Genomic DNA, 26,710 nt, shown 5'->3' on the forward strand with positions numbered 1-26,710 from the left:
TCCAGTTTATATCACAGCAGAAAATCTGGCTTTACAATACATACCCAAAATAAAAAAGCCCAACCTCCAAAAATGGTTCCACAAAAACGAAAACTCAGATGTGGAAAATCTTTTTATTTTTCATTTTTCAACACACAGTATCCAACCTGATCCATACTCTTTGCAAATATACACAAAATCAAATATACCGAGATTTAATTGTGGCATTGGTGTAACAGATAGATGTCTCGTATAAAAGAAAATCTTATAAAAATTATTTTCAAAAGCAAACACAATTGAAACAAAGTGCTGTAAAATATAAAATAACTGCAATGTAAGCCTGTCATATCACAGATCCAAAATACTGAAATGGCATTAGCATTCATGAGAAATACATAAAAACTATGATCTAAAACTGTTACTGTTCTTCAAACAAGATACTCTCAGATATGAAACCTTCCTGCAGCAATAAAAGAGCAAAAACAAAACATGACTTCATTTTTTCTTGGCCTGCACAGCTTCCACTTGCTCCACTCAATCTTGAAACTGTTATTTCTTCATATGTCAAAGTATCCTTCAGTCAAAACTAACTTGCATTTTAGCCTTGTCCACTCATCTGCTTCAGCCTACTTATCTTTGGTGTGAGTATTGATGCGTGTGAATATACAGTGCAGTCCACATCTATATTATATGATAATGCACAAAGAGCTGGGTGGGTGCAGGTAAGGCTGCCACAGTGGCACTGTATGCAGAGGTGGGGGGAGAAGGCATCAGTGTGAGTGAGACATCATCATCACTGTACAATGTCACCAGCAAGCAGAGCGACTACTCAGCTTCGTCTTTCAGAGTGAACCTGGAATAAAGAGAGGGAGAGTAATTTAATGAAAACCAAGTAATGATGACCATCAAACAGTAAAGAAAATGAAAGCAGTTATGTGATATTCCACTCAAAATGTCCATAGAAACTCCTTAAACCATTCTTGCAGCATAATCAATTTCTCTGCTGAATATGTGAAAAGAGGCAGTTGAACAAACTAAAAAGGCTACCTGCTGATTATCTGGAACATACCGATTATATGGACAGACAGTAGTGAAGGGTTCAGTTGTGGTTTGAGAAGTTTTGATGTTTTTCTGCCATGTTTCTTTGTCAGTGAGGAAACTTTCACATCAACAGTGGGTGAGTGTTGGATGATTCCCATTTTTTTTAATTAAATATACTAAATAGATACAAAATTGGATGGAATGTGATGGAATATCACTTTAACAAACTTAAAGGCAGTCATAAGTAGGTTCAGTCAGCTCTGCTCACCATTCTGTGACTCCAGAAATCAGGTCAACTTGAGCCAACTCGATCAGCACCTAAAGAACAGGAATGACATGTTATGTTAGAAGCACTGGATTAGTTACATGTGACATTCTCTACAGGTCACTTCTGTATTTACTTGTTAATTACATATTGTTGGCTGCTGCCAAAAATATTATAAAGTATGTATGTATTATCAGTATGTGTGGGATGCAGTACATTTTAAAAATCGAGTTTCAAATCCTCCCATGTGTCCCATGCAATATGAAGGGCAAGTGTAAATACTGTTCAGTCTCAGGCTTACCTGTCCAATCAAGTCACGGCTCCTGAACGAGGCTGAGTTATTCTTCACTGATACACTGAGGCGCCTGAATCTCGTCTCCTCCAATGGCAGGTCATACTCAAACCTTAAAGAAAATGCCGCAGATGATTAAATGTGAACACTAACGAAAGAAAAAAAATTGCACAGGAATATAGAGACAATGCAAGTCAGTTAACTGATTACCTCTCATTGTACTCTGGTTTGGAGTCTCTTTTCTTCACAGCTGTTTTCCTCTTAGTGGCTTTACTTTTGTCTGGCAGCAGCATGAGGGAGACGTAGCTGTCTACACCATCCTTACTTTGAGACAACAGACCTCTGTACACGGACAAGCAAAGTATATATTACATCATTTCACATGTTAAAGCTTAAGGATATTTAAAATGTCCCAGCACATTAGAGCAGTATAAACAGCCTCTTGTAAATACAGTGCAATGTGTGAAGTGAGCATTATTTATTTATTTAAGGTCTCATCAACAATGTCCTCACTTTGGGGGTGATATTTTCATAGGTTTTTGAAGCAGACATGTCACTGTGTTTTCAAATTAGAAGTGAATCTCAAACTGTGGTTTCATTAATTAATATTTGAGGAAATGCACCTGCAAGCATGGACGACTACGATGAGCTTTCTCTCCTGTGAAGCATACGACAGAGACAACTTCACCTGCCCATTTCCAGATCCACAGGGCAGAGTCCCTGCACTGATCATATCCACCATTTTGGTATCCAGAATCTATTGAAAACAAATTCAGAATAGCATCAAATAAATCTTTGTTTATTAGCAAAAAATACAACATCTGTCTTCTATATGTAAGTGCAGATGTTTTGCCTTCTCACCTTGAGTTCAGCCCTCAGCAGGATCTGACTCTCAGGTAAGGCTCCATCCAGATGGAACCACTGGTCCAGGACCAGCTGTGGCTCTGCAAGAAGCTCCCTGACAGTAACCACCAGAGATCCCATTGGCTGGTCCCAGCCACTGGACAACTGCAATGCCAGAGAGATAATAAAAATTTCACTCCAACATTACTGCAAATGCAAACTGTAACCACAAATGGAAGCATCAGCTCACAGCAGAGATGCAGATTCTTCAAACAAATCCATGTAAATAAATGTCTTGCCTTTACTACAAGCATCTGATGTTTAGTGTCATGAACCAGGAAGTAGAAAGACTCATTCCACTGAGGACTGGTGCTGCGGTCACACAGCTTAAGAGAGATGATGACAAGGTAAGACAGAGTCATTGCAATTATAATTTACTCATTAGAGTATGGAGAAGTGTGCTCTCTCACGTTGGTTTTGTATGCCGTTTCACCCAGTATAAGCTCAGCTCCTGCTTTGGGTTCCTTTCCACTTTTCTTCAACTGATAAGGCAGAGAGAGGCATTCAAGCGTTATTATATGAGGAATCATTCTTGTTCACTATCGCACAGTATGTAAATAAACTGAGGGATGACTTACAGGCAATGAATGTGCTCTCTCTATATGGACAAAGAGCAGAGCAGCAGAGGGGACAGCTTTGTTCTGATAAGACTGCAGAGATTGAAGCTGCAGTACCTGTGACACAGAACACAGCCAATTAGGCCAGACAATAATGTTGCAATAAGAAAAATGTGACCTGCGTGTCGGAATGTGACTTGACAGCTTCATCTAGGAGGCTGCTTTCAGGGCGAAACTACAATAATCCATGTTTAAAGAATGTTTGAATAAAAAGAGTGAGACTAAAGATGGTGGGTGATAAAGCTGCAAACATAGATAAAGACCAACCTGGTCCAGCCTGACTGAATCTGACACTGTTGGAACCCATTCCAGGATCAAGTGAACCTGCCCAGACTTCACATCATTCAGAGTGTACCACTGCAACAGAGGCCAAGTCAGTTAAAGAAGCAATGCAACACCCTTCATATAAGGAAGTGAAAGAGTTCAAGGATCACATGGCCTGACTTCTGATGAGTTCTTGACTAACCTGATCTGTGTACTGCGACCTGATGATCTCATTTAGCTTGATACTGAATCTGTAAACATGAAAACAGGCAATTTAAAAAAAAGATTTAAATTTCAGTGTCTTACTTCTAGAAGCTGAGATTTCCTGTGCTGACATTAAGGTGTATATCAACATTATATAATGATGACAGCAGATGGCTGCCACTCAAAGTAATTGTTTGCAGAGGTGTTTTTTTATTTTCTTAAATAAAAAAAATGTATTTAAGAAAAATCTATGTAATATAAAACACACACATAAGGATTTATTTATTTAGATGCTTTTCAGTGAAAAACTATATTAAGTGACAGGCATGCCACGGTTGTGCACAGGACTCTGCTCTTTTTATCTTGAGTACTAGTGTAAGTTATTGATTAACCAACATTGAGAAGTACACAGGGCACACACCTGCCAAGGAAGTCATCAGAATCTAGATCCTTATCAAATGCTTCAAACTTAATCTCCTGGACGCTGTGACCACTCAAAACCACCTAGTAAAAACAAACAAAAAGCCACATTTGTAAAAACAAACACACAAACAAAAGACTGTAAGTACAAAAATAAGGATTACTGTATATAAAATGAAATAAAGGACTAAAGGACTTCATACCTCATACATTTCATTCCATGTTGGGTTGAGATTCTCTTTGATGACATGACTCTTAAATGTAACTCCATCTATGTTGATTTTAACATAGGGGTCACTCTTGCCCTTCACCATGCCCCCCATCAGGTTGTCCTTGGCAACCAGATTCTGGGCCTCCAGCAGGTGAATCCTCAGCACCCCCTGCAGGGTGAACATTGTAAGTGATTTAAAACATACAGGAAGTGTTTGAGCACCTGATGGTTTAAGTACAGCATGAGCATTTTGAATAGAACCATATGACCACTAGTAACAAAAATCTGACATTAGGAACACATTGTACCAATGCTATCGGTAAAAATTTACTTTTGTAAGAGCGATACTTTTCCTTCATGTCTAATCTAAATGTGGTTTATGTGAATGTGTTTTTCTTTTTTTTTTTCATTTTGTAAAGGTCCCTCCTTCAAACCAGACTTTTGTACATGTTCAGTTTTATTTTCAGCTTCCTGTCTGGAATTGGTGATTTCAGCTTCCTGTGCAGTTCCTCAGCATAACTTCACATTATATTTTAAGACAAGAAGAAGTGGCACATTCAGGGTGTTTGGAAAAAGGGTGTGATGGGTTATTCAGAAAATCCACATGATAGGCTGAGACCGACCCAGAAGCATCAGCTCACTAAACTACTCACCATCACATGATTGCAGAGACTTGTTACATACTTAGTGTGATCAGTTATCATGAAAATATCTGAAAATTCAAACCAGGACTAGATGGGAAACAAATCCCATTAGGTGCTGGATTGAAGCTTAACCTCTGCTAATCAAAGAATAATCTAAACCCACCTCTTTACCAAAGTGCTTGCTGGGGTTGGTCTGTGGTGGAAGAACTTCACCAGGTTCAGGGACTTCTTTGAGCTCTGCTGGCCCCAGGGTTTCAGCAGGAAGACTGGTCACTGTGGACTGGACAAGGTTGTCCAGACCAGTACTACATTCATGGACACAGAGACATAAACACACACAGAACAGACATTTAAACATGTTCAGTGATAGGTTTCTTTCAATTTCTTTGTAGTAATAATGAATTTTCTGCAACTTGGAGCTCACCCCTCTGTTTGTATTTGCTGTGGTTCAAAGTCTCTTTTAATTGGAGTATCTGACTGTGGGGGATGCTCCTCTGCATCTGCTGGTTCCTCCTCCAGCTGAACAAAATTACATTAAGGTTATCACGGTGAAAACAGACAGACCATAATAACAACTGCCTATTTTGTGATGCAACTCACTGCAGCAGCAGGGAACGTATCAGGTGCAAAGTGAGCCTTTTCAGGAGCGGCTACAGCAGGTGCTTCTGTTTCTTCAGGTTGTGTAGGCTGCTTGGATACCGCAACAGACCTGAATACACACACTGCTGTCACAAACACTGCAGCCACACTGTTGACTGGAACTAATGTTTCAAATGTACATTTATTGCTAACTTCTCTTTTTATTTGAATAACGGCTAATATGCTTTATCAATCAACCGTAAACACTGACTCATGTGTTGGCAGCTCTGATATTTTTTCTTCTTCCCTAGCTGCTTTGGATGTCTTTTCAGTTGTGGAGACCATCTCTTCCTTCTTTGAACCAGTTGCATAAGGCTGTGGAGCTTCAGTCATCTTTGTGTTAAGGATCTGTCAACAGCAAATTTCCAGTTGGTTACTCTGTGTATCAGGGACAATGGCACCAATCCCTTGAGTGTGCATATTCTCATACCTTGAGTTCAGCCCTGAGCAGGATCTCACTTTCAGGTAAAGCTCCATCAAGATGCTTCCACTGGTCCAGGACCAGCTGTGGCTCAGAGAGCAGCTCTCTCACAGGAACTACCAGAGATCCCATAGGCTGGTCCCATGCACTTGACAACTACAGAGGTTAGGGCACATTTATGATGTCAGTCACTGTTTGAAATGTTTTGCAGCAGACTTTAGGCAGTGCTTATTAGTACTGTACGACACAAAGTACATTAACCTTGATTATGAGCATCTCTTGTCCAGGGTCCCGAACCAAAAAGTGGAAAGCCTCATTCCACTGAGGTGATCTGGAGCGATCACACACCTTCAGACAGAGAAAGAGGAAAATGGCTTTAATGATAGATCCATATAACAAAATTATGCATTTACTGCAGTTAGATAACATTCTTTCTTCCTCATGGTTTCAACTGAAATTTTGAACAGCTGTGCCAAAACAACAGTGATGGTACTGCTGTCACGTTTTTTTTTCTTTTCTTTTTTGATATTGTCACTAGGGGGTGCCACTGCTGTAAATTGTTCTCATTTGGAACACAGTAGTTTTTTGTCATTTATCCAATAAGATTGTTAATCACTTACCAACACACCTGACTGGTTTTTAGGAAACTGCGATGAACCAATATGATGATAATGAAAATAATTTCAAGTTGCAGCCATACACAGTCATAACTCAAGTGTTTCATGTCTATTATTAGCATCATACCTTGGTTTTGTAGGTTGTGTTACCAAACACAAGCTCAGCCCCAGCTTTGGGCTCCTTTCCACTTTTCTTAAACTGGACACAAAAAGACACATAACATTTTGTGAATATCTTTTACTCACTCTCTGTAATTATGGCAAAAATAGGGCAATATCCAACTTGCCTTTCTTTTGAAAAGAATATTCATAAAATTCAACAAAAATGATTGTTCCTCAGTTAACAGCAACAATTTATTACCAAAATTCTGGTAAGTGATTATCCACAAAAACAATATGTTAAGAAGCAGAAATAGCTTTTTTCCACCTTATACCAGTAGAGTATCTCTTTATCAACACGTGCTTTCAAAACCCAAGTCTATCTATAAATTAGAGACAACACACTTATTATAGTGGCTTTGAATGTACAAAATTACAGGGAACTCACAGGCAGCGAGTGTGCTCTGTCCACATAAACAAAGAGCAGGGCTGCAGAGGGAACAGCCTTGTTCTGGTAAGACTGGAGAGACTGCAGCTGCATCACCTGCAGCAGAGAATCAAATTAAAAATACATTACATGACTCAGCACCAGTGTGCACAGTGAGTCAACTGGGCAGGGGATCTTATTTGAAATAGTACAGATAAGAGAGGAATAGCCAACACAAATGATCGAGATTATAAATTTGTGCATGAATGAGGAAAGAGACTTAAACAAATCATAAAAAATTGCACTAACTTGGTCCAGGGTGTCATTACAGGATACTGTTGGAACCCACTCCGATATCAGACGAATACGTCCAGACTTCACGTCATTCAGGGTGTACCACTGAAACAGAGACGTACCCTTACTCAATCACAGGCTGTGATTACACCAGAGGAACACATATTTATATACAGTAATCATGGAATACTCACCTGGTCTGTGTACTGGGAACGGATGATTTCTGCTACACTGATTTTCAATCTGTTTGCAATGAAGAAAAAAATGCACATTTTAGACAATGACGTCTGGCCACTGCACAGTCTGACCCCTACAAAATGATTAAAATTTTCATAATAAGCCTTTTTATTTATTTATTTATTTTTTACAAATGGACAAAAAGACAAAATCTAAAGTGTTCATATTTTCTGACACTTTTAATGATTTCAACTATGATCAGTTTACAAACACTAAATGCAGATTTTTATTTTTTCAAAATCTTCTAATACCCTGTACATCATAATACAGTATACCAGTTTTATATTTGTGTGGTCAAATAACTACAGTTTGAGCCTTTAAACACACCTATTTATTGAAAACCATGCTGAGCCAATACAGAGTAGGAGATTAAGAGTCTCCCAATAATTGCAGGACAGCTGGAAACCTCCACATTAGCCCTCACCTGCCCAGGAAGTCATCTTTGTCCATGTCTTTGTCATACAGCTCTACTTGCACCTCCTGTCCTGACTGAGGCCTCAGCACCACCTGTGGGAGCACAGAACAGTTGCTGGTGGTTGTCATCTCTATTTGAAATCATGCTTGGGGGGAATCCAAATTGTACAGTCGCCCTCACACACCTCATACATCTCATTCCAGACTGGGTTGAGATTCTCCTTGATCACATTACTCTTGAATGCGACCTCCCCAACATTGATCTTGGCATAGGGGTCACTCTTGCCCTTCACCATACCGCCCATCATGTTATCTTTGGCAACCAGACTCTGAGCCTCCAACAGGATGATTCTCAGCAGCCCCTGCAGGAAGAGATCATATGACTTTATTGGTCGATTTTTTTAATTAAATGTGATGTGTTATGGCCTGTTGCTTGTATCTGGTACTGTAGATCATTGTTTAGCGATGTTACCTCACTAGCAAAGCTGAGGTCTGGAGAAGTATGAGGAGGTTGTACTATGGCAGGGCTTGGTGATTCCTCCACTTTCTCTTCAATCACATCAGCTGCCATTTCCTTTACAACAGCATCATCATGCAAAGTCACCGAAGAGACAACGGTCTCCACAGGAGGAGTGTCCACTGAACTTGATCTAAAAACACAAAGGGTAGCAATGACAGACATTTAAGAGACAATGGAGAAACAGAAAATAAGGACAGACTTTTTGTAATGAACTATCTCACCTCAGCACTGTGTCTGTCTCTGGTTTTGGCTGAGCAGGGGAGGGGTCTGACACTGAAGTGACCTTAGCTTTTTCAGAGGCACCAGGACATTTGGTTGGAATCAGCATCTGCAGTTGAGTATATATTTTTGTTTCACTTTGTTAACAAGCTTTGTAAAAGTCAAGATTGTAATATCAACATCAGCAGAACAAGTACAAAATTTAAGAAGTGCCTCCAAAGCCAAAGGAAAGACAGGAAATAAACTGTTGTGAGTATGAGATACAGAGACTGAGACTTACATAATAGAAAGAAACAGAGAGAGATAATTACAGTACAGTCACAGAGAGTAACATATACAGACAGAAAAAGAAACAGTGAAAATAAGACAGAGAGATTAGAGACAGAGAAAGGGTCATACAGTGAAAGTGATAAAGTGATGCAGAAAAAGAACCCGTTCTTAAAATTTTTGACCAAAAGACATACAGAGAAATGAGACATCAACAGACAGAGTCCTCGCACCTTAAGTTCAGCTCTAAGAAGAACCTGACTCTCAGGTGAGGCTCCATCCAGATGGAACCACTGGTCCAGGACCAGCTCTGGTTCAGACAACAGCTCTCTAATAGGAACCACCAGGGAACCAATGGGCAAGGTCCAGCTGTGGGAGAACTGGAGAAACACACCAGAGAGAGTTAACAGAGGGTGGGAGTATTGGTATATAGCCCATTTTCCACTGGTCAAAAAACCTGCAAAGATCCGCTAACATCAGGTTTTTGTTGGCAATGGAAAGGGGCACAATCTGCATTTACACCCAGGTTAAATGACTCTGTAGTAGACGCAGGTATTTATTGGCTCCGGCTCCGATCGGCATTGATGCAAACACAACATCCAGATGAAGCCGCTAATTTTCGCCCCTTTTCCTGCTGTAATATCTTTCAGCGCAAACAGACACTGTAGACAGACCTGTCCCCTGCCCAGCACTGTGCTGTTAAACCAGAAAGACTGTGGCTTAAGTGCGCTCAAGGATGAAAGAGTTAGCTGCAACCCCGAAATAAGTTTTGAAAACACAATCACCGATCGAAGAGTCTCACACAGAGGCTCTGACACTTTTATAGGAGCACCAACTCAGAGATGAGATAGCTCAGTTTTACCAGTTTGCACGGTGGCTAGCAGCTCACTCTCTGCTCGTTTTGCTGTTGTGCATGTCCTCAGTCTGAACAGGAAGGCAAACTCGACTGGCAGTGGAAAAGGGATCAATCAGCTTTTATTAGCAGGTTTACCCGTGTTTTAAAAAACGCTTATACCTGCTAAATTTTGTGTAAAAAGGGTAATAAGAGATTACACTGTTTGTTTGTTTACCCACAGTTCTTTGATTAGGTACTGAAGCCAGCCTACCTTAACTACAAGAATATCTTCTCTGGGATCTCGAACCAGGTAGCAGAATGCCTCATTCCACTGAGGGGATGTGGTGCGATCACACACCTTCAGAAAAGATGCAAGAGTCAGTCAATTTTACAGACAAATATTCTGTCATTCAGAATAGGACAATAACCACAATAGCAAGTACCTTAAATTTATTGTTAACTCAATGTGGTCTGCAATTTTCCTCTGGGATTAATAAAGTACTCTATCTATATATCTTTTGGGTCTTACTGTAGTTTTTCGGGACGTTTTTCCAAGAGTAAGCTCTGCTCCCACTTTCGGTTCTTTTCCGCTCTTCTTCACCTGCAAAGAGACAGAATAGGCAATGATGTTCCTTGGGAGTTCAAAGGTTACCCATTTACCCTTCACATTATCTTTCACAGCAGTATCAAAGGACTCACTGGTAAGCCATCTGCTTGCTCGATATACACAAACAGTAGGGCTGCTGAGGGAACCACCTTGTTCTGGTAGGACTGTCTGGAATAGAACTGAAGAACCTAAACAGACACAGGAAAGAATGGGTGAATGTGAAGCTTACCACAAAGCATCTAATAATCTGTGACTGGATCAGAAAATACTGACCTGTTCCAATCTGTCTGACTCTGAGGCTGTTGGAACCCATTCCAGTACCAGGTGTACACGACCAGACTTCACATCACTGAGAGTGTACCACTGCGAAATAAAGAGAAACCACAGTAATGTAGGAACTACTGGTCTTACTCCAAAACTAGAGAAACACCAACATGGACATTTCCTTCATTAAGTAATTAGATTATTAGAGGCAGCATTAAGCATAAGACATTTTTTGATGCTATATTTTTCAAAAAATTCCAGATGTTTGTAGACCAAACTTTGGGTACTTTTGGAGCATGTTTTAATGTCCACTCACTGTAATGCTTTTTTTTCCTAATTCTAACCACACTCTTTAAAACTAAAAATGCAGCAATGTTTGAATGGCTGAAGTATCCCACCTGATCAGTGTACTGAGAATCAATGATGTCCTTCAGACTGATCTTCAGCCTGTATGTCAAGAATCAGGAGATTAGAATGAATCTTCTTAAATCTAATAAGCATATGTGACAAATTATATATATAGCTACCTGCCCATGAAGTCATCCTTCATGTCCATGTCTTTGTCAAACACCTCCACAAGCAGCTCTTGGCCTGGCAGTTGGGTTAGAATCACCTGAAGGGCGAACAAAGTCACACATTTCAAAAGACTCTTTCAAACCAAATATATAAAACATTTATAAACACATGCAAACCTCATGTTTTAAAATTTCACTGCACCATGAAGTTGACTAAAAACAGTGTTCTTTCAATAACTTGTAAAATAACTGTTATTTACCTCATACATCTCATTCCATGTTGGGTTAAGATTGCCTTTGATAACATGACTTGTGAACGTTTCACCTCCGATGTTGATCTTGACATAGGGGTCACTCTTGCCTTTCACCATGCCTCCCATCAGGTTATCTTTCGGAACAAGATTCTGGCCTGCCAGGAGGTGAATTCTAAGCAGTCCCTGAAAAACAAAATGCAAACTTTAAAATAAGTATGTGCAGTAGGCTTAGACCTTTAGAAATAAAAACACTTAATTACACTGTCCTCCATTACCTCTGTGGCAAAGCTAGGATGAGGGGAAGACTGTTGGGCCAGCTGTTTGGACAGTCCGGCTGCCAGATTAGATGACACATCAGATGGAATACGTTCCTCGTCTAACCACAGGACCTATGTTACAGTGGAAAAATTAGAGACAAAATGTCACCAAAATTAAATTTTCAGTTAAGACACCATTAGGCATTTGAAATGATAATTAATAACTTCTACATTACTGTTATCTACTGTTGCTGATCAATTGCACCAATCACCAGAAAAAATTCCTTGTATGTGAAAACATACTTGGCAATAAAACTGATTCTGATTCTGATTCTGATTCTGATTCTGATTGTGCTTGTTTTTTTCAATGTATTTACTAGTCATCAAGGGAACACTGTGTACGATTTAGGGGGGATATATCGACAGAAACAGAATATAATATTCAGCATTATGTTTTCATTAGTGTATAATCACTTGAAATTAAGAATTGTTGTGTTTTCATAAGCTTAGAATGAACCTTTCATATCTATCAAGTGAGCAGGTCTTCTCCCATGGAGCCTGCCATGTTGCACCACCATTTTTCTACAATAGCCCAGAACGGACAAACCAAACAATGGCTGTAGAGGGTCTTTCACATTTTTATGTTACCTGAAGGCCACCATAGGTTCACCTATACACTTGGAAAGGGAGGGGTGAGGGGAGAGGTATTCAGCTGGTTGCAGTCTGCAACCTCACCACTAGATGCCAGTAACACTGGTCCTTAAATTTGTTTAATGCAGAACAGATTTAATGAATGTGTCTATTTGCCATTTACCCTGAGAACTGTATTGATGTAGATGCGACTGGCAGATCCAGAATTGTCCAACTGGAACCACTGGTCCAGAGAAAGATTGGAATTGGACAGCAGACGGGACAAAGGGATAGTCAGACTGCCCAATGTCTGCACACGATCAGCATCCTTCACCTGGTTAATTTAAAATGAAGGGAAGTTAAAATAAGACTATGACAAGTTTGTCTATCAGAATACTATATTCAAAATTAAGTGAACACTAACAAATGATCTTATGAGCTGTTACCTGAATGTCTATGTCCTGTTTGAGTGGATCGTGGATGAAGAAGGTAAAAGCTTCCTCCCACTCTGGATTAACAGTTGTGTAACAAGTCTAAAGGCAACAATAAACAGTAAGAGTGATTTAAATTAGAAGTCCCATATGCATATAAAATGAGTGAAACAATCTACAGTTTCATAATGGGCTTTCTGGGTAGCTATACCTTGCTCTCTCTAGTGACATCCTGCACAGACAACTGCACCATGGGATTTGGCTCTTTATTTCCCTTCTTCATCTAAAAGATGCACAATAATATACAAATATGAATACAGTGAGGCATGTGAACAATCAGTCTGTAACCAAGAGCTGAGCAATAATAGCCTTATCTGCCATTCCGACAACACGTGGTTGATGTGATGAATAGTGTGTATAAGGCTACCATGGCAACAGCACAAATATATGAAAGGAAGCACCATGCTGCATGGTAGAATCAGGAAGTATAAAACCGCACTGAAAGAAACCACAAAGACTGAGACAAAGAGTGTCATTCCATTGATTTTGTCAATGTCTGTTCCCCTTTGTGTATGATAGTAGACACATTAGAAACAGTAGAAATTAGCACAGTAGGAAATGTGTGTTTAGCAGCCTTGAATAAGGTTAGCCACAATTGTGCACCCTGCATGAACAGGGTTAAGAGGCCAAAGCAACAACAATGTGGAATGTCTGACAGATGGCAGTTGCAGCTCTGCCTCAGTTTAACCACACACAGGAAGCAGCTCTAAAGTAAGCACGAATGTGGGTAGAGAGGGTAGAGATACTTGACTCACAGGAAGTGCCTCAGCCTTGTCCAGATATACAACTAAGATGGCTGAAGAAGGTGGATCAGCAGTCTTACTAGTCACACTCTCATTCCTCTTTAGGATCTGGGAGAGAATTGAAAACATTTTTTTTTCACTGTAACTGACACAAAGATAGAGTGCTGAAGGGCACACAAAAACCCAGTGTACTGAGCAATCAGTGGAGAGGTGACACAAACCTGCTCTAGTCGATCAGTGTTAGGCAGCAAGGCCAACCACTCCAGTCTGAAATGAACTCGTCCTGACTGAGTGTCTTTCAAAGTGAACCACTGGGAAGATAGCCACAGGCATACATTTACAATCCAAAGATTAAATATGTAATTATACAACTGACTGTTGTGACTGAGATGACAACAGCTTTTTACTTACCTCATCGACAACTACAGATTTCTTCACAATCCCCAAATCCAATTTGGCCCTATATGGAAGAAGAGTGTAAGAGAGAATCACTAAAAGCAAAAATGTGTTGATGAAAGTAAAAGCATAGATGGCTGTAACTTTAACAGTCCAATTATATGTTTTCAAAAAATGGTAGTGTACTTTTTCCTATTGGCAATGAAAGGTGACAGATGAAAGATGACGATGAGAGATCAGTGTAGGTACACAGGAGACACGAACAATGCATATGTACCTTCCCAGGAAATCATCCTGGTCTGGGTCTTTGTCATATACCTCCACCTCCAACTCTTGACCAGGCACTTCATGGACTATAACCTGATGTACCAGACACACATAAGGACATGACGACTGACAGAAGGATTTGAATGGAAGCTGGCTGTGGCCTCATGAATGAAAATGAACATTTCTCAGCACTGTAATAGTCGAATCCCTCAAATACAGAACAGGGTGAAATGATACATGATATCCATGAAAAACAAAGAATCTTCCAACACCTGTACCTGCAGAGCAATGATGACACAAATTTCAGACTTTCCATAAAACTCCCCATTCTCCCTACCTCATACATTTCTCCCCACTTGGGAGAGTCTGTGTTGTCAATGTGTTTGGAGGTGAAGGTCTGAGGGCCCACCCTCAATATGGCATAGGGGTCAGACAAGCCAGCCATGACCCCTTTCACATAGTTATCCTTTGCTGCTAGATTCTGTGCCTCCAGTAGGTGGATGCGTACCACACCCTAAGAAAGAAAAACAGGGTGTAGGTTTAATATACTGGTGTTTACTGAAATGTTAATGTCTGTGCATATTCAAGCTTTACCCTGGGCAAAGGAGAACGCAGTTGGGCCACATGCAGGCCAGGAACCAGGGGGACAACAAGGCGGTTGGGCAAAACCAAGAAGGAGGCAATGGCATCCATAATCATGCTGTCTGACATGACACTGAGACAAAGGAAAAAATAATTTCAGTGAAATCATACTACTGTACTGCCTGAATAATTTATTAGTCACTCGATAATAAAATCCACACAGTAATAAAATATTGATAGGTTGTCATTATTATTATAATGTCGTGGCTTTTACTAATGTGTAAACCACAGTTAAGTTATTTCAGCAGGACTCACTTGAGTCCAGGGACGTCCAACAAATTAGTCAGTCCAGTCCAATTGATGTCTAGTTTCTGGGAAGAGATAACAGACCCTAAGAATGTACTGTCTGTAGAAAGTCAATCAGGATTGATGAAAAATCAATGGCAAGAAAAGCATATGAGACTAAACTCAGATACATGATAGTCACAGGAATCAGGGTTAAGAAAAGGACAAATAGAGGTGAATGCAGATGGACGTACAGGCCTCTGGATGAAAAACATGGTGACCGCACCAACTATGGGCACATCTCCAATCAGAGGTTCCAGAATCACCCGCATCATCCCATGTAGCTAAAGACAGAGAAACAGAGGGGATGCTTGTGAAATGAAATGATGCCAAATACTAATGCTATGGCAGATTTTCTGTATAGTTCAGAAAACATTTAAGCTTTAGATAGACATCTTTTTTGAATAAACAAGTTTACATTAAATGTTGCTCAATAACTAATAATACTTTTAAGTTTGTTAAGAAGACACACCTGTATTCCTTTGACTCCAGCTTTGCAGAAGTATCTTTTCACCTCAACATTGATTTCTACATTGCCAACATAGCTGAGGATAAAAGAAGCAATTGTCACCTACAATAATGCCTTTTCAAAGTTGTAATACAGAAGTGATGGCAACTCAGAACCCAAAGAGCAATAGATAAATATTTACCTGATATATAGATCTAACAGGACCTGTCCCTTGTCATTCTCTGTGTGTGCCTTGATCCCTACAACCTTCATGGCCTGGAGCAAAAAGGAAAGCACATTTGTTTGCATAATATAAACAACATGCATCATCTGTGTCTCTTTACAGCAGTGTCAAATTATAGTTTAGGTATCAGTGCCATCACCTTGTCTCCCATGTCCACTTTTGTGAAGCTGAGGGTCTGGAGGTGGTTGCTTGAGGCTCGGATAGATGGAGCGATGGTTTCCACCAGCAGCTTCTCAAGGTACTGGCCGACAAAAGGCCACACCTGCTGCAGCACCTGGCCAGGCCATCAAGCATAAGGTTATAAAACTGCTTTTGTTAGTAAGGCAGATTACATATTATGTACATCCCTGCAGTATTCAACCAGAGACCACTACTTTGAGTAAACTTTGTAATTCTAGCCATGCACATTGTAACAAAACGATCTGTCAGATGCCTTGGCTACCATAAGCAATAACAGAGGAATGACAGAGACAGCTGTAGCCAGTTGAGCCTCCTCAGCTGTTAGTCTTCTTATTTGGGTCATTGAATGAATGAATGTCATGCTCTGCATGTGTTCACATTTTACAAAATATTAATATTGCTATATAAACCTGCTAAGTTTTCATTCCTAAGGGGAAAGGACAAAAAGCAGTGTTTAGCTGCGTGCTTGCGTGACTGTAGAAAAAAACTGAGTTTGTTCCAGTCTAGCATAAGTAGAGAGTGAGTCATCCGCCGCCTTCTTCTGTGGAGGGTGAAGGCTGAGCAACAGGGGAATCTGGTGACCACCCCTCCAGTAAAAGGTCTCAAACCTCTGCTTTGTCTGCTCTCAGACACTAGGATCTCGTGGTCTTGTTAGCATGAACACTTTTATTTCTGTATGTCGATATTAGTGGTCTGTTTCTCCGTCGGCTAGAAGAGAAAGTTGGAGGGGGTGACAATAGCTGCAGTTTTATTTTGTCTGGAGGGGGACTGGGAAGCTCCACCTCCTTCCTGCGAGCTTGTCTGCAATGAAATGGAAATGTTGAGAGGGTTGCCTGGCACTAGGCCTGCTCTCTGCAGTACAGACAGAGTGGCTACACTAATGGGGGTGGGGTCTTTTCTGGAACATGGCAGCAAAGGCAGCAGTGCTACCATCTATCAGCTAGCACCAGCTATTAACCTAGCATGCACTACTAAGTGTCAATCAGCACAACAGCTGGGCCACTGAACAGACGTGTGTGTTTGCTGTGGGCTTAATAAATGAGGAATAAACAGTACCTTTGTGTAAAGTCATATGGTGAAAAGATGAAACCACTGATATTTTACCTTATTCAGCCACTCAACCTTCTCAACATCTGGAAAGTTGACCTGATGGAAAGAAATACAATGAGGGTACATATTGTAATTACATTTTGCACAGAGCATGATAAACTCACAACAGGACAGGGAAATGACTCAGCCATGTCTGAAAATGTCATCAATAGCACCTGCTTATTATACCAGAGCAGGTAAGTGCAGCAACTGTCTATTTAAAGATCACTTTGAAGGCTATAGCTCTCTATTACATGATTTATCTTTGCATTATGGATACTTTTGCACTGTCAGTGCTTGAAATGTCTTCTCCATTTATATTCAACAGAATCCTGTTAGAGAAAATCCTGATTCACTGTGCATAATGGAGTCCAACACTGGAAAGCAATACCGAGATGCCCGATTTTTAATACTATAATGAGGAGCATGCCTGGTTACGCAAGCAATCACTGGAATCGCTCAGTGAAACAAGTATGCACAGGAAAATGATTTGGGTGTGGCAAGATATTCTGAGTCAAAATAGACTCCTGTGGGTTTCAGCATTTCCATGTTTGGTACACATACTATCAGTCTGGATGACTTGCAAATCAAGACTTACACGTTTTCCAGTCACCTTTGGTTAAAAAAGCACAAATGATTTGAGGGTTTAAGTGTTGCTGTAGTGGTTTATAGAGCAGTCAGAATTGCCTCACTATGTGTTTGAAGACTTGTAATCTCAAAATACAAACACGTGCACACACACACACACAGCAAATCTGGACACTGTATTAGAGGAAATTATGGGGAACAAAGTACAACATATAACGCAAAGGAACTTCTGCACGACTAAATGCATGCATGCTTCAATGAGGACATGAACTCCATCAGGAACATTAAATAAAGCTGAACAATGTCTGCATCTTCCTGTCTACGGGGAAATCATTTTAGGAAAACATTTCCATATCAACTTTCTAATCCAAAATTATAGGTTTTTCAAAGCTGAAGACTATTATGTGATTCCGGAGCAGCTAAAAATAGCGATTATTGGGCCGCTTTACTGGAAGCCAACTCTTTATCACACTCTGCAAGTCTCTGAGGGACAGTAATCATTTTAGGGTGCACTGCCAGGTTTTTGCTTGTTTTACGTAATGTGAGGTTACTCTAGGTCAAGGAGGGTACCGAGGGATGGCAGTGCCCAGGGGTACGGTTTAAGATTTTCGATGTCAGGAGGGACTCTCTGATAGTTGTGTGTGTCGTGTTCTTACCCACGCAGGGAGGTCCCGCTTGATTTTGGACACTTTCATGGAGGTGTACTCCTGCTCGTTGTCGAGCAGTTGCATGGCTGACTTCAGGCGCGCCTCCTTGGCTTCTCGGGCATGTTTCCATCCTGTGTAGACCATCATCCCGAACACCAACAGGCTGGTGCTGACCCGGTAGAAACCAGCCAGGTAAACGGGCAGCAAGGCACCCAGACATTTCCCAAATGTCCAGAGCACCGCAACCGCACTTATCCCCTTAGGCTGAGTAGCTTGCGTGGCGACGGTACTCTCCGCTTTCTTCTCGGTGTCGCCTGTGCCCGGACTCTCGCTGCCCTTGGGTTCGCTCGGTTCCGATTTGTCGCTTTGCATAATGATATATCCCGAAACTAAGATAAAATCACTAAAAGGTTGTGGTTTGATGGAGAAAAAAAAAAAAGTAAGTTTTTAAAAACTGGTTAAATGGACTTAACGGTTACTCTAACGTTACATTTCTAACGTCAGCGACCCACCGTTTGAAAAAAACGCACCGCTGCACTTAGCTTGCAACCCAGCTAGCTTAGCTCATCCGTGTCGCATCTTCTTTAATGATTTTTACCGTGTTTACTGCCGCCGAGTTGGACCAGCTTCTACTGTCTAAACACGGGCCCGGGAGGAGTGGTGGACGGTAAGTTCTGCTCCTCCTGTCTGTCCCGTTATCTGGATGAAAACACGCCCACTGGCGCAAAAGAAAAATGCATCTTTGACTCTTTCGCTGCTGCGGTACGACAGTCATCCAATTAATTAAAATCACCACCGTCACTGCAGCATTACGTTATCCGAAACCGAAATTTTCCGCTTCAAATGTCAATTTAGTTGTCAGAAAAAGAAAAGTAAGTCTACCCGTCTGGCGATGCACAGGACAGCCTCATTTCGAGGGGAAAATATTGTGATACAGCCACTTGGTGTGAAATCGTAAACCCAGCAGCACCTCTGGACAATACTGCTCCAGTTTATTTTAAAACAGCAGACTGGGCACTCTCCTCAATCCCCAAATCCGTCTGAGTGCACACGCCCACGGCCGAAATAATTCCCATAGCTTACGATAGACCAGCACCAAATACTTCCACTTGTTTGAAGAGCCACACGGATGTGAAGCTACTGCAGAAACAGGAGGTATTATATTCAAGTTTAAACAGTGCGACTCCACCCAAACTCAAGCAGTGGGATGTGAACATGAGGCTTCGCCACTGTGAGCTGTCTGAGCATGACTTATCTTGCCTGTGTGAACTCTGCATATATAATTCTGAACAGGTGACAGCCTGTAAACAAAGTGACACATAACACAAGATTCATTTCTGAGTGGTTCTTATTCTTTTTTTTTTTTAATGTGTAGTACCAAAGTTAATTTACACCAGAGCAAACCACAAAAATATAAACACAAACTGGTTCCAAAGTCTTCATATCCCAACAAGGATGGCACTGCAGTCTTGCAGAAATGGTTCAAACAGTATGGATGACCTCGCATACTTTGAGTTTGTTGCCATTTTTGGTGTCCATTTTTGAAAAGATCCCCTTGGTACACAGACCTTTGCCAGAGTTCATAGGTACGTCAGCCTGCAGGAAAAATGTCTTTGTAATGTTGCCACGGAACACAGAGCGAGAGGGGCTGTGCAGAGAAGTCTTTATTCTGCCCTCTGGTGGAAAAGCACAAGTGTCTATACCTCACGCTTGTCACTGTTATGTCATCAGTCGAGTCCCAAACAAATAAAAGGAGACCATCTGTGTTTAAAACCCCCACTTAGGATGCTACAGTCTGACTTGTGGGTACTTAAGTCCTGACCATGAATAAGTTAGTGAGGCAGAGTGGTGATCCTCATGCTTTGACTGGCAATGGGGTACGACACCATCGGGGTGGTGGCATGACTCATGGTAATGCCAGGCAGAGGCTGCGTCATAGACACTGCCACTGGTGCCACAGATACAGCCACCGGTGCCATAGAAACCGGAGGTGCCATTCCTTGGGCAATGGTCTGTGCAAGCGCAGCTGAGAGGGGGGTGATCTCAGGGTTGAGGTGGGGCGGAGGAGCAGTGGGCGGGGCTGCGTTAGTTGGGGGCGCTGCAGGGGCACCGGTGGGAGCTACCAGGTCTTGCTGCGTGACAGGCCGAGGCTGCAGTCCAGCGCTGCTCAGGGTGGTGTGAGTCTGGGCGATGCTATGATTGTAGGAACTCACTGCACCCACAGGGGGCGCCAGACTCTGCTCAGTGGGTGCAGGAGTAGAAGACAGCGTCATCACCTTGGCCTGGCTTCGGAACTGAGCGTTCTGCTCCAGAAGTACCTCATTTGTGGCAATGAGATTTGAAACCTGCGAAACACAAGACATTGATTAGAAGAGGAAAAAAAAAATCTCTGTGCACCAGAATCCAAAATAGTGTACAACCAGAAACAGCTGACAGCACATTAAATAAATTATAGCTACTTCAAGTTTAAAAAAAAGGAACTGTTTGCTGACAGCCAACAATTCTTTTGCTGTCATTGATTCTATACCTTTTTACAGAATTTTGCAACAGTCATTTACTCTTCCCAGAGAGCGTCCGAGTCTTATAATGCTACAGAATGTCTTTTTTGCCCTTAGTAAAATTTGCCCAGATATATTCACTGGTGGTTTAGTCAGGTGACCATGAAGGAAGAACCCATGCAAGTCAGCTGTTTCTTAAATTTAAAAACATCTGACATGTCTCTGCTTGTTCAGGCTTATTATTGCTCTAAAATAAATCCATCAGAAGGGATACAATGTCTTTATAAAATAAAATGATGCTTTTGTGTGGTCGATATGTATTTGATTATCTTCTAGTCACAAACTCCACAGTAGGCAAACACCATCCAACCTATTACGTTTGAATAGGTTTCATGCTTTCATTACAGCAATAATCTCTCAGCTGCCTCTTCACATTAACTCTCCAAATACAACTTTAAATTCTGTTATATGTGTAGTTTATTTACACATATACCAGTCCCCAGAACCACTTCTTGGTCCATATTAAACGATTAGATTGCTTAAAAGCTGCAGTCACTCTGAAATGGTGAATTTACATACATTTTAAATACAGGGGCCAAGACTAGGTAATAACTAAATCTAAGCAATCAATGTTTTCTCATGCTCATACTCATGAGAGTGAAAAAAGTCAACTGACGAACTAATGCTTAATGGACCTTTCACATGACACGATCATATGAAAGGAAATTATTAGTGAAGAAAGTAACAGCTGCATGGCAGTATAATGCAATCTGATTCAACAGCTGCCATCGTTGAGCTGGTAAAATTCAATTATTTGTTAACACTTTGTTGCATTATACTGGAAAATGTGCCTGTTATTTTGCACATGGTCTTATCAGGTATTAGTTGTAAAAATGTATTTATGTATAATTTCAAGGATTTCTAAAAATTTGGTTTTGTTGAAGTTCCAAATCATGCTTGGTTTTTCCCATCTCTTATTCTCACCTGCTTCTTCAGCTCCTCTACTCGCTTCCTCAGCAGGGCGTTTTCTTCCTCCAGGAACCTGTACTCAAGAGGACGTGACGGCAAGGTGGCTTGAACTCCGAGCTCATAGTGTCCGCCTCCAGTCCCGTCTGCCAGGCGCAGCCCCTCCAACCGCCGCCTCTTCAGCTGTAGAGCAGTGTGGTCCATCGAGGCTTCCAGGGAACCGGCATCAAACAGCCCATTCTCAAGCAGAGGATCGTACACTGAGCACGAGCTCCTGTCGTAACGCCGCTGACCCGAAGAACTTATCGACAGACAACCAGTCATCCCACCTCCACCTACTCCCCCAATTCCTGAGATACCTGGATCTCTGCAACCACCCAAGCTGGGACAGCCCATCCCCATCATATTACTCCCACCTCCACTTCCCACAAGTCCCTGCATTCCTCCACAGGTACCTCCTCCTCCAACACCCATCCCTCCCCCAGCATTCACTATTCCACTGGCGCCTGGCCCCATAACACCAACCACTCCAACCCTGGAAGGCTCATATTCGTAGTCTTTTTTGACATGCCGAAATTTACATTTGTTGCCCCTCTGGCACTCTCCTGTCAGGAAGTCTCTGCAGATAGGCACCTCCCCACGGCTATGGGGGAGATCCATCGGGGACAGGCCCAGTCGAGCTGCAACTTTCCCTCTTAATCTGAGGGGTAACTCTCCTGTTTTCTTGTAGTAGTCCTCATCCTCTTTAGATCCATGGACAAAGCGGCAGTTGGAACGCATACACTCCTTATTCTGATGGTCATGACAAAAAATGAACTCGTTCTTTTGCACTCCCAAATCCGGCACCTCGTTAAAGTCTGGGTGTCTAAAGCGGCAGCGTTTCCCTCTCTTGCAGACATTGCGTATGAAGTCCCTGCAGACACCGTCCAACGCCAGTCCTGTACCTTGTCCCCCACCTCCACTGTTCCCACAACTGTTGCCATTTCCGAGTGCCCCTCCTCCACCCATGCTCCCAGAGCCAGAGATGCTGCCTCCAACACTTCCTCCTGAACCCCCTCTGCCCTCTGCAGAGCCCCCCGCCAAACCAGACCCAGGCCCTCCTTCCTCACCCAGACTACCACCACTGCCACCACCACCTGACAGGTAGGAACTGTCCCGGTCAGGCATGGCGCTCGGCCCAGCTCAAGGAGAAAACAGCACTCATCTCATGTATATGAGGGGGGCTGCCGTGACCTGGCAAACAGTCACATACACAGGTAAAGAAGTCATGAATTGTTTTTGCCTTTGAGTTTTGAAATCTGCTAGTCAGCGATCTGCAAGACAAAAAAAAGACATAAAACCAAGTTGAAGTATATGTAATTGAGGTATGTATGTAAATAATTGAAAGATGGCAGCGAAGGGTGTAACATGGTGGTGGTGTGGGAGAAAAATACATTTGTTGTAAATGTAAATGGCTTCTGCTCAGAAATTACACATGTATTTTGATGTTCATTGTAGTCTGCACTGATTGTAGCTGTATAACCTCATACTCAATGCCTCATAGCATGTATGTTTTTCAATACTAGGCCCCAAGCTGCTTGAGGGTAAGGACAGGCACTGTGAGTGTGTGAAAATAAGAGAAACCCAAAAGTCCTCCTACCCCTGTAGTGGAACAGGGTATTGATGAGAACTGAGGTGCAATGCCTCAGATGCCAAGGGACCAGGCAGGCCTCCTGGTGATGGTGAAATGATGTGCCCATCAACAGCAAGTTTGTTAAAGTTTGTCTGAACCTGTTACAACTAAGCTATGTAGCCAGCAAGTGGCTCTCATGAAATACAATAAATGAACCAGGATGAGAAATGTTTTGAAAAACATCACCTGGACACCAAACCTCCCAGTTCTGTATCAACAATACCTTGCATGGGGCACCAAGACCCAGTGTGGCTGAGGAAGGGAATGAAGGAGACGGAGAGGAAATATAGAATTAATAATATAATCCTTCAAGGTCTTCTTTTCATGGAAACCTGATGGCCCTAGCAACAGTACAAAGGAGGCAGCCAATAAAATGTTGGTTATAAGGATGGATGTTTTCTTGGTCTGTTTGTTAGAATGTTTATGTGAACAAATACTTGAGCGAAGGTTGCAATATTGTGTAAGACTGAGCTGTATCCAGAACTGTTCAGAGTTCATCTGTGTACATGCATAAGTAGCACCGGTGTTGCTACTGGAGATTAAGCATCAGTCAATTTCAATTCAATTTTTAACATTTTTTTCAGTATGGAGAAAGTACAAGCAAAGACCAAACAAACAAACATGCATTGTGTGTGTGTGTGTGTTCCATAAAGTAAAGATATTTATTTATCACAGTCAGTGATGCTATTTTAATTGTGTTCTTCAGTTTCACATATTGTGCTTATGCTGCATGTATCACATTTTAAGAGGACGTCCACATCCCGCCTGTCCTGCAGTGACCACAGACTCTTCCCTCTGTCGGTATCCAGAACCTCCTGAGAGGTCAGACTGTGGTCTCTGGACTCTGGTCAGGATCGTGCTCGGCTTTATGTCGCTAACAATAAGGAGATACTCTGCCAACTCGTATTCATGGTTTAGGGCTAGATAGTAATTAAGCTTTGAGTTTTCATTTGATTCGCCAAATGTTCCAGACAGACATCTTTTGTTAATTTAATCATTTGGTTGACTCTGATTAGTTGTTGGAAAGTAGTATTGATCTGAGGTTTAACAGGCTTGGTCACGATTTGATCTTTGAGGGCTTCATGTCTTGGGTTTGTATTTTTCTGAAATCTCGTATAGCGTATCGAGGCATCAAAGTGAATTACCTATTTATTTTTATTTTTATTTTTTTACATCGGTAAATGTTTCGATAAAATAAGACGAATAAACCATTACATTCACACCGCACGATCCTGAAATGAAAACACTTGTTGGCTGATGGTGAATAAAAGCACACCCTAACATATCATATTCCTCAGTAAGTCCCAAACAGAGCTACGAGACCGTCGGGCTTTCTGGCTAGCTAATATCAGCTAGCGATCGTTGCACAGCTCGCTGGCAAAATGCAAATGTTTGTCTTACCACACGGAAACCAGGAGTCGGTTCCAGCTGAGTGTCTCCCATGTAGAAACGCCTCACTCGGATTCACTGAAAACTTGACGGGTATATTTGCTAACAAAAGAAACCAGGCATGTGTTATTTTGGTCATACCTCAGGGCCTCGGTGCTGTTTACCACATTTCTTCATCTATCTTTCGCTACCATCGAAGAAGACGACCCTCTTCTTCTACGTTTTCTTTGGGCCGGTGTTCTCCGCCCTCTAGCGGTGGAAGCAGAGAATGGCATCTAAGTGTGTTTAAAGTTTGTTGTTTTCTTTTACACAAGGAAATCATGAACACACGCTGAGCATGTGGACGCAGACAAAACACGGTGAGTTAACACGAAGCATAGCTGTGGACGAGGTTCACGTTCACCTTGAAGCCTCTTTGACGCGTTTTTTTTTTTTTTGGCTGAAATTAGCGAAACATCTGAAGTTGTCATCTAAATTCTGTGTACCTGAGTTAGAAGCAGAAGTCGTGTTGTTACTGCTGATGTGTCGACCAGTCACCGGATGGCTTTGTGTACATATGGGGATAAGCTGTCAAACCGCAGGCTTGCAGCTGCACAGACAGATAAACTGCTTTGTTTGAGAGTTTGAGGTCCTCATCTGTGCACAGGCGCTCAACATGGCAGCGGTGCAAGGTGTTCCCCACTGGATGCGAGCCTGCGTGGTCCTGCTGCTCTGCTTATCTGAAGCCGTGCCCGCTGCCTCAGAGACCAACAGAAATTACTACGACACCCTCAGCATTGAGCCGACAGCAACCGACAGCCAGATAAAAAAGGCTTTCCGCAAACTGGCCGTAAAGCACCACCCCGATAAGAACAGGAGCGCCGATGCAGAGAAGACTTTCAGAGAGATTGCTGAAGGTAAAACAAGGACCTTCTTGTAGAGGAATCGAGATTGTGTATTGTAAACAAGCGACACTCATTTTCAATTTGGACTTTCAAAACATATAATTTCTCTGTTCTGTTAATGGGTAGGCTCCATACACACCCTCAGTTGTCTTATTCTAAGGTGCTAATGCTGATGCCCTGCAATAAATCCTACCTGCATAAAGGGTACATCAATTTCAATGTTTGTGAAGCTGCTGTAGCAGTGTAGTAGTGTAGTTTGTGGTGCTGCTGGTCATTACATTGATCCATTTACTCTACTCCTGATATAAATGTGATGGAAAATATTCGAACCTCAGTATACAGTGATACAGTACAATACAAAACTGAACACCGTAACCTTCATTGTTGTTTTAGCTAGGTGTACCTGATGAACTCACACCTGAGTGTACATTCACTATAGTCTAAGTAATAACTCTGTTTTCTCCTCCTCCAGCCTACAAAGTCCTTTCCGACAAGGAGAAGAGGAGGCTCTATGACAGTGTGGGCCATGAGGCTTTTCTAAAAAATGAGGTCTCTGTTGATGCTGAAGATGAGGATGAGACAAGCTTCCACTTCAGTTTCTCACACTTCTTCCATGACTTTGATGATGGTTCCTTTGTGGAGGAGCCACACGTCCGCTGGAGCTTTCAACAGGATTGGGAGGATGAGGACGATTCATATGGCCATTACAGTTTTGAGGAGCCTGACTTCAACTTTTATTTTGGGGATGAAAATGAGGAACAGCAGTACTACTAGATATCTGATTTCTTTGTCCTGTATCATGCACAACTGTTACATTTTAATGTTTTGTCTTTTATTGATAACAAAGTCTTCATATTAAATTGTTTACTCGTGCCTTGTACTCTGCGTCTTTTATGGGATGACTTGTAAGATCAGTGGCTGTTTA

General features: G+C 41.8%; 3 protein-coding genes across 5 annotated transcripts; 1 reads left to right on the forward strand and 2 right to left on the reverse strand.

Moving 5' to 3' along the window:
* Positions 1-94: 94 nt before the first annotated feature.
* On the reverse strand, positions 95-19,558 carry esyt1b (extended synaptotagmin-like protein 1b). Its single transcript, XM_071494113.1, has 53 exons — positions 18,889-19,558; positions 18,386-18,779; positions 17,157-17,198; positions 16,012-16,146; positions 15,831-15,904; positions 15,653-15,725; positions 15,375-15,464; positions 15,151-15,206; positions 14,848-14,968; positions 14,591-14,767; positions 14,264-14,346; positions 14,002-14,050; positions 13,812-13,901; positions 13,603-13,698; positions 12,999-13,070; positions 12,803-12,889; positions 12,541-12,690; positions 11,745-11,858; positions 11,476-11,652; positions 11,228-11,313; positions 11,099-11,147; positions 10,710-10,799; positions 10,529-10,624; positions 10,359-10,430; positions 10,101-10,187; positions 9,228-9,374; positions 8,730-8,836; positions 8,461-8,638; positions 8,174-8,350; positions 7,999-8,081; positions 7,532-7,580; positions 7,353-7,442; positions 7,065-7,160; positions 6,645-6,716; positions 6,162-6,248; positions 5,910-6,056; positions 5,691-5,827; positions 5,441-5,549; positions 5,265-5,359; positions 5,004-5,145; positions 4,189-4,365; positions 3,987-4,069; positions 3,564-3,612; positions 3,365-3,454; positions 3,059-3,154; positions 2,891-2,962; positions 2,720-2,806; positions 2,439-2,585; positions 2,201-2,334; positions 1,788-1,919; positions 1,587-1,689; positions 1,289-1,338; positions 95-832 (listed from the first exon to the last, which is right to left on the reverse strand). The coding sequence occupies exons 2-53, from the start codon at positions 18,746-18,748 to the stop codon at positions 805-807; spliced, it is 5,493 nt and encodes a 1,830-aa protein (XP_071350214.1). The 5' UTR covers positions 18,749-18,779; positions 18,889-19,558; the 3' UTR covers positions 95-804.
* Positions 19,559-19,706: 148 nt separating this feature from the next.
* On the reverse strand, positions 19,707-25,479 carry zc3h10 (zinc finger CCCH-type containing 10). Of its 3 annotated transcripts, XM_071494118.1 has the most exons (4): positions 25,387-25,479; positions 25,043-25,150; positions 21,859-23,153; positions 19,707-20,721 (listed from the first exon to the last, which is right to left on the reverse strand). In XM_071494118.1, the coding sequence occupies exons 3-4, from the start codon at positions 23,005-23,007 to the stop codon at positions 20,209-20,211; spliced, it is 1,662 nt and encodes a 553-aa protein (XP_071350219.1). In that variant the 5' UTR covers positions 23,008-23,153; positions 25,043-25,150; positions 25,387-25,479; the 3' UTR covers positions 19,707-20,208. The 3 variants fall into 3 exon arrangements, with proteins under 3 accessions (XP_071350219.1, XP_071350216.1, XP_071350218.1); XM_071494115.1 differs by lacking the exon at positions 25,387-25,479 and having other exon boundaries at positions 24,914-25,150; XM_071494117.1 differs by lacking the exons at positions 25,043-25,150; positions 25,387-25,479 and adding an exon at positions 23,736-23,764.
* On the forward strand, positions 25,411-26,658 carry LOC139630555 (dnaJ homolog subfamily B member 9-like). The gene is made up of 2 exons (XM_071494121.1): positions 25,411-25,797; positions 26,258-26,658. Exons 1-2 carry the CDS (start codon positions 25,557-25,559, stop codon positions 26,557-26,559), a joined length of 543 nt encoding a protein of 180 aa, XP_071350222.1. The 5' UTR covers positions 25,411-25,556; the 3' UTR covers positions 26,560-26,658.
* Positions 26,659-26,710: the final 52 nt, after the last annotated feature.

Source organism: Trachinotus anak, unplaced genomic scaffold, assembly GCF_046630095.1.
Source record: "Trachinotus anak isolate AG129_WGS33_773 ecotype Australia unplaced genomic scaffold, CSIRO_AGI_Tana_v1 ptg000013l, whole genome shotgun sequence".
NCBI lineage: Eukaryota > Metazoa > Chordata > Actinopteri > Carangiformes > Carangidae > Trachinotus > Trachinotus anak.

What these genes read in the sequence shown, in the direction of transcription:
- zc3h10 (XM_071494118.1), bottom strand. Translation starts at nt 23,007, where the DNA reads ATGCCTGACCGGGACAGTTCCTACCTGTCAGGTGGTGGTGGCAGTGGT. An exon ending in TAGAGGAGCTGAAGAAGCAG is followed by an intron (nt 20,722 to 21,858) that starts GTGAGAATAAGA and finishes TGTGTTTCGCAG; the next exon opens with GTTTCAAATCTCATTGCCAC.
- esyt1b (XM_071494113.1), bottom strand. Translation starts at nt 18,748, where the DNA reads ATGCAAAGCGACAAATCGGAACCGAGCGAACCCAAGGGCAGCGAGAGT. An exon ending in ACCTCAGCTTTGCTAGTGAG is followed by an intron (nt 8,351 to 8,460) that starts GTAACATCGCTA and finishes CTCTTCCTGCAG; the next exon opens with GGGCTGCTGAGAATCATCCT. An exon ending in AAGAGATGCTCATAATCAAG is followed by an intron (nt 6,057 to 6,161) that starts GTTAATGTACTT and finishes TAACCTCTGTAG; the next exon opens with TTGTCAAGTGCATGGGACCA.
- LOC139630555 (XM_071494121.1), top strand. Translation starts at nt 25,557, where the DNA reads ATGGCAGCGGTGCAAGGTGTTCCCCACTGGATGCGAGCCTGCGTGGTC. An exon ending in TTTCAGAGAGATTGCTGAAG is followed by an intron (nt 25,798 to 26,257) that starts GTAAAACAAGGA and finishes CTCCTCCTCCAG; the next exon opens with CCTACAAAGTCCTTTCCGAC.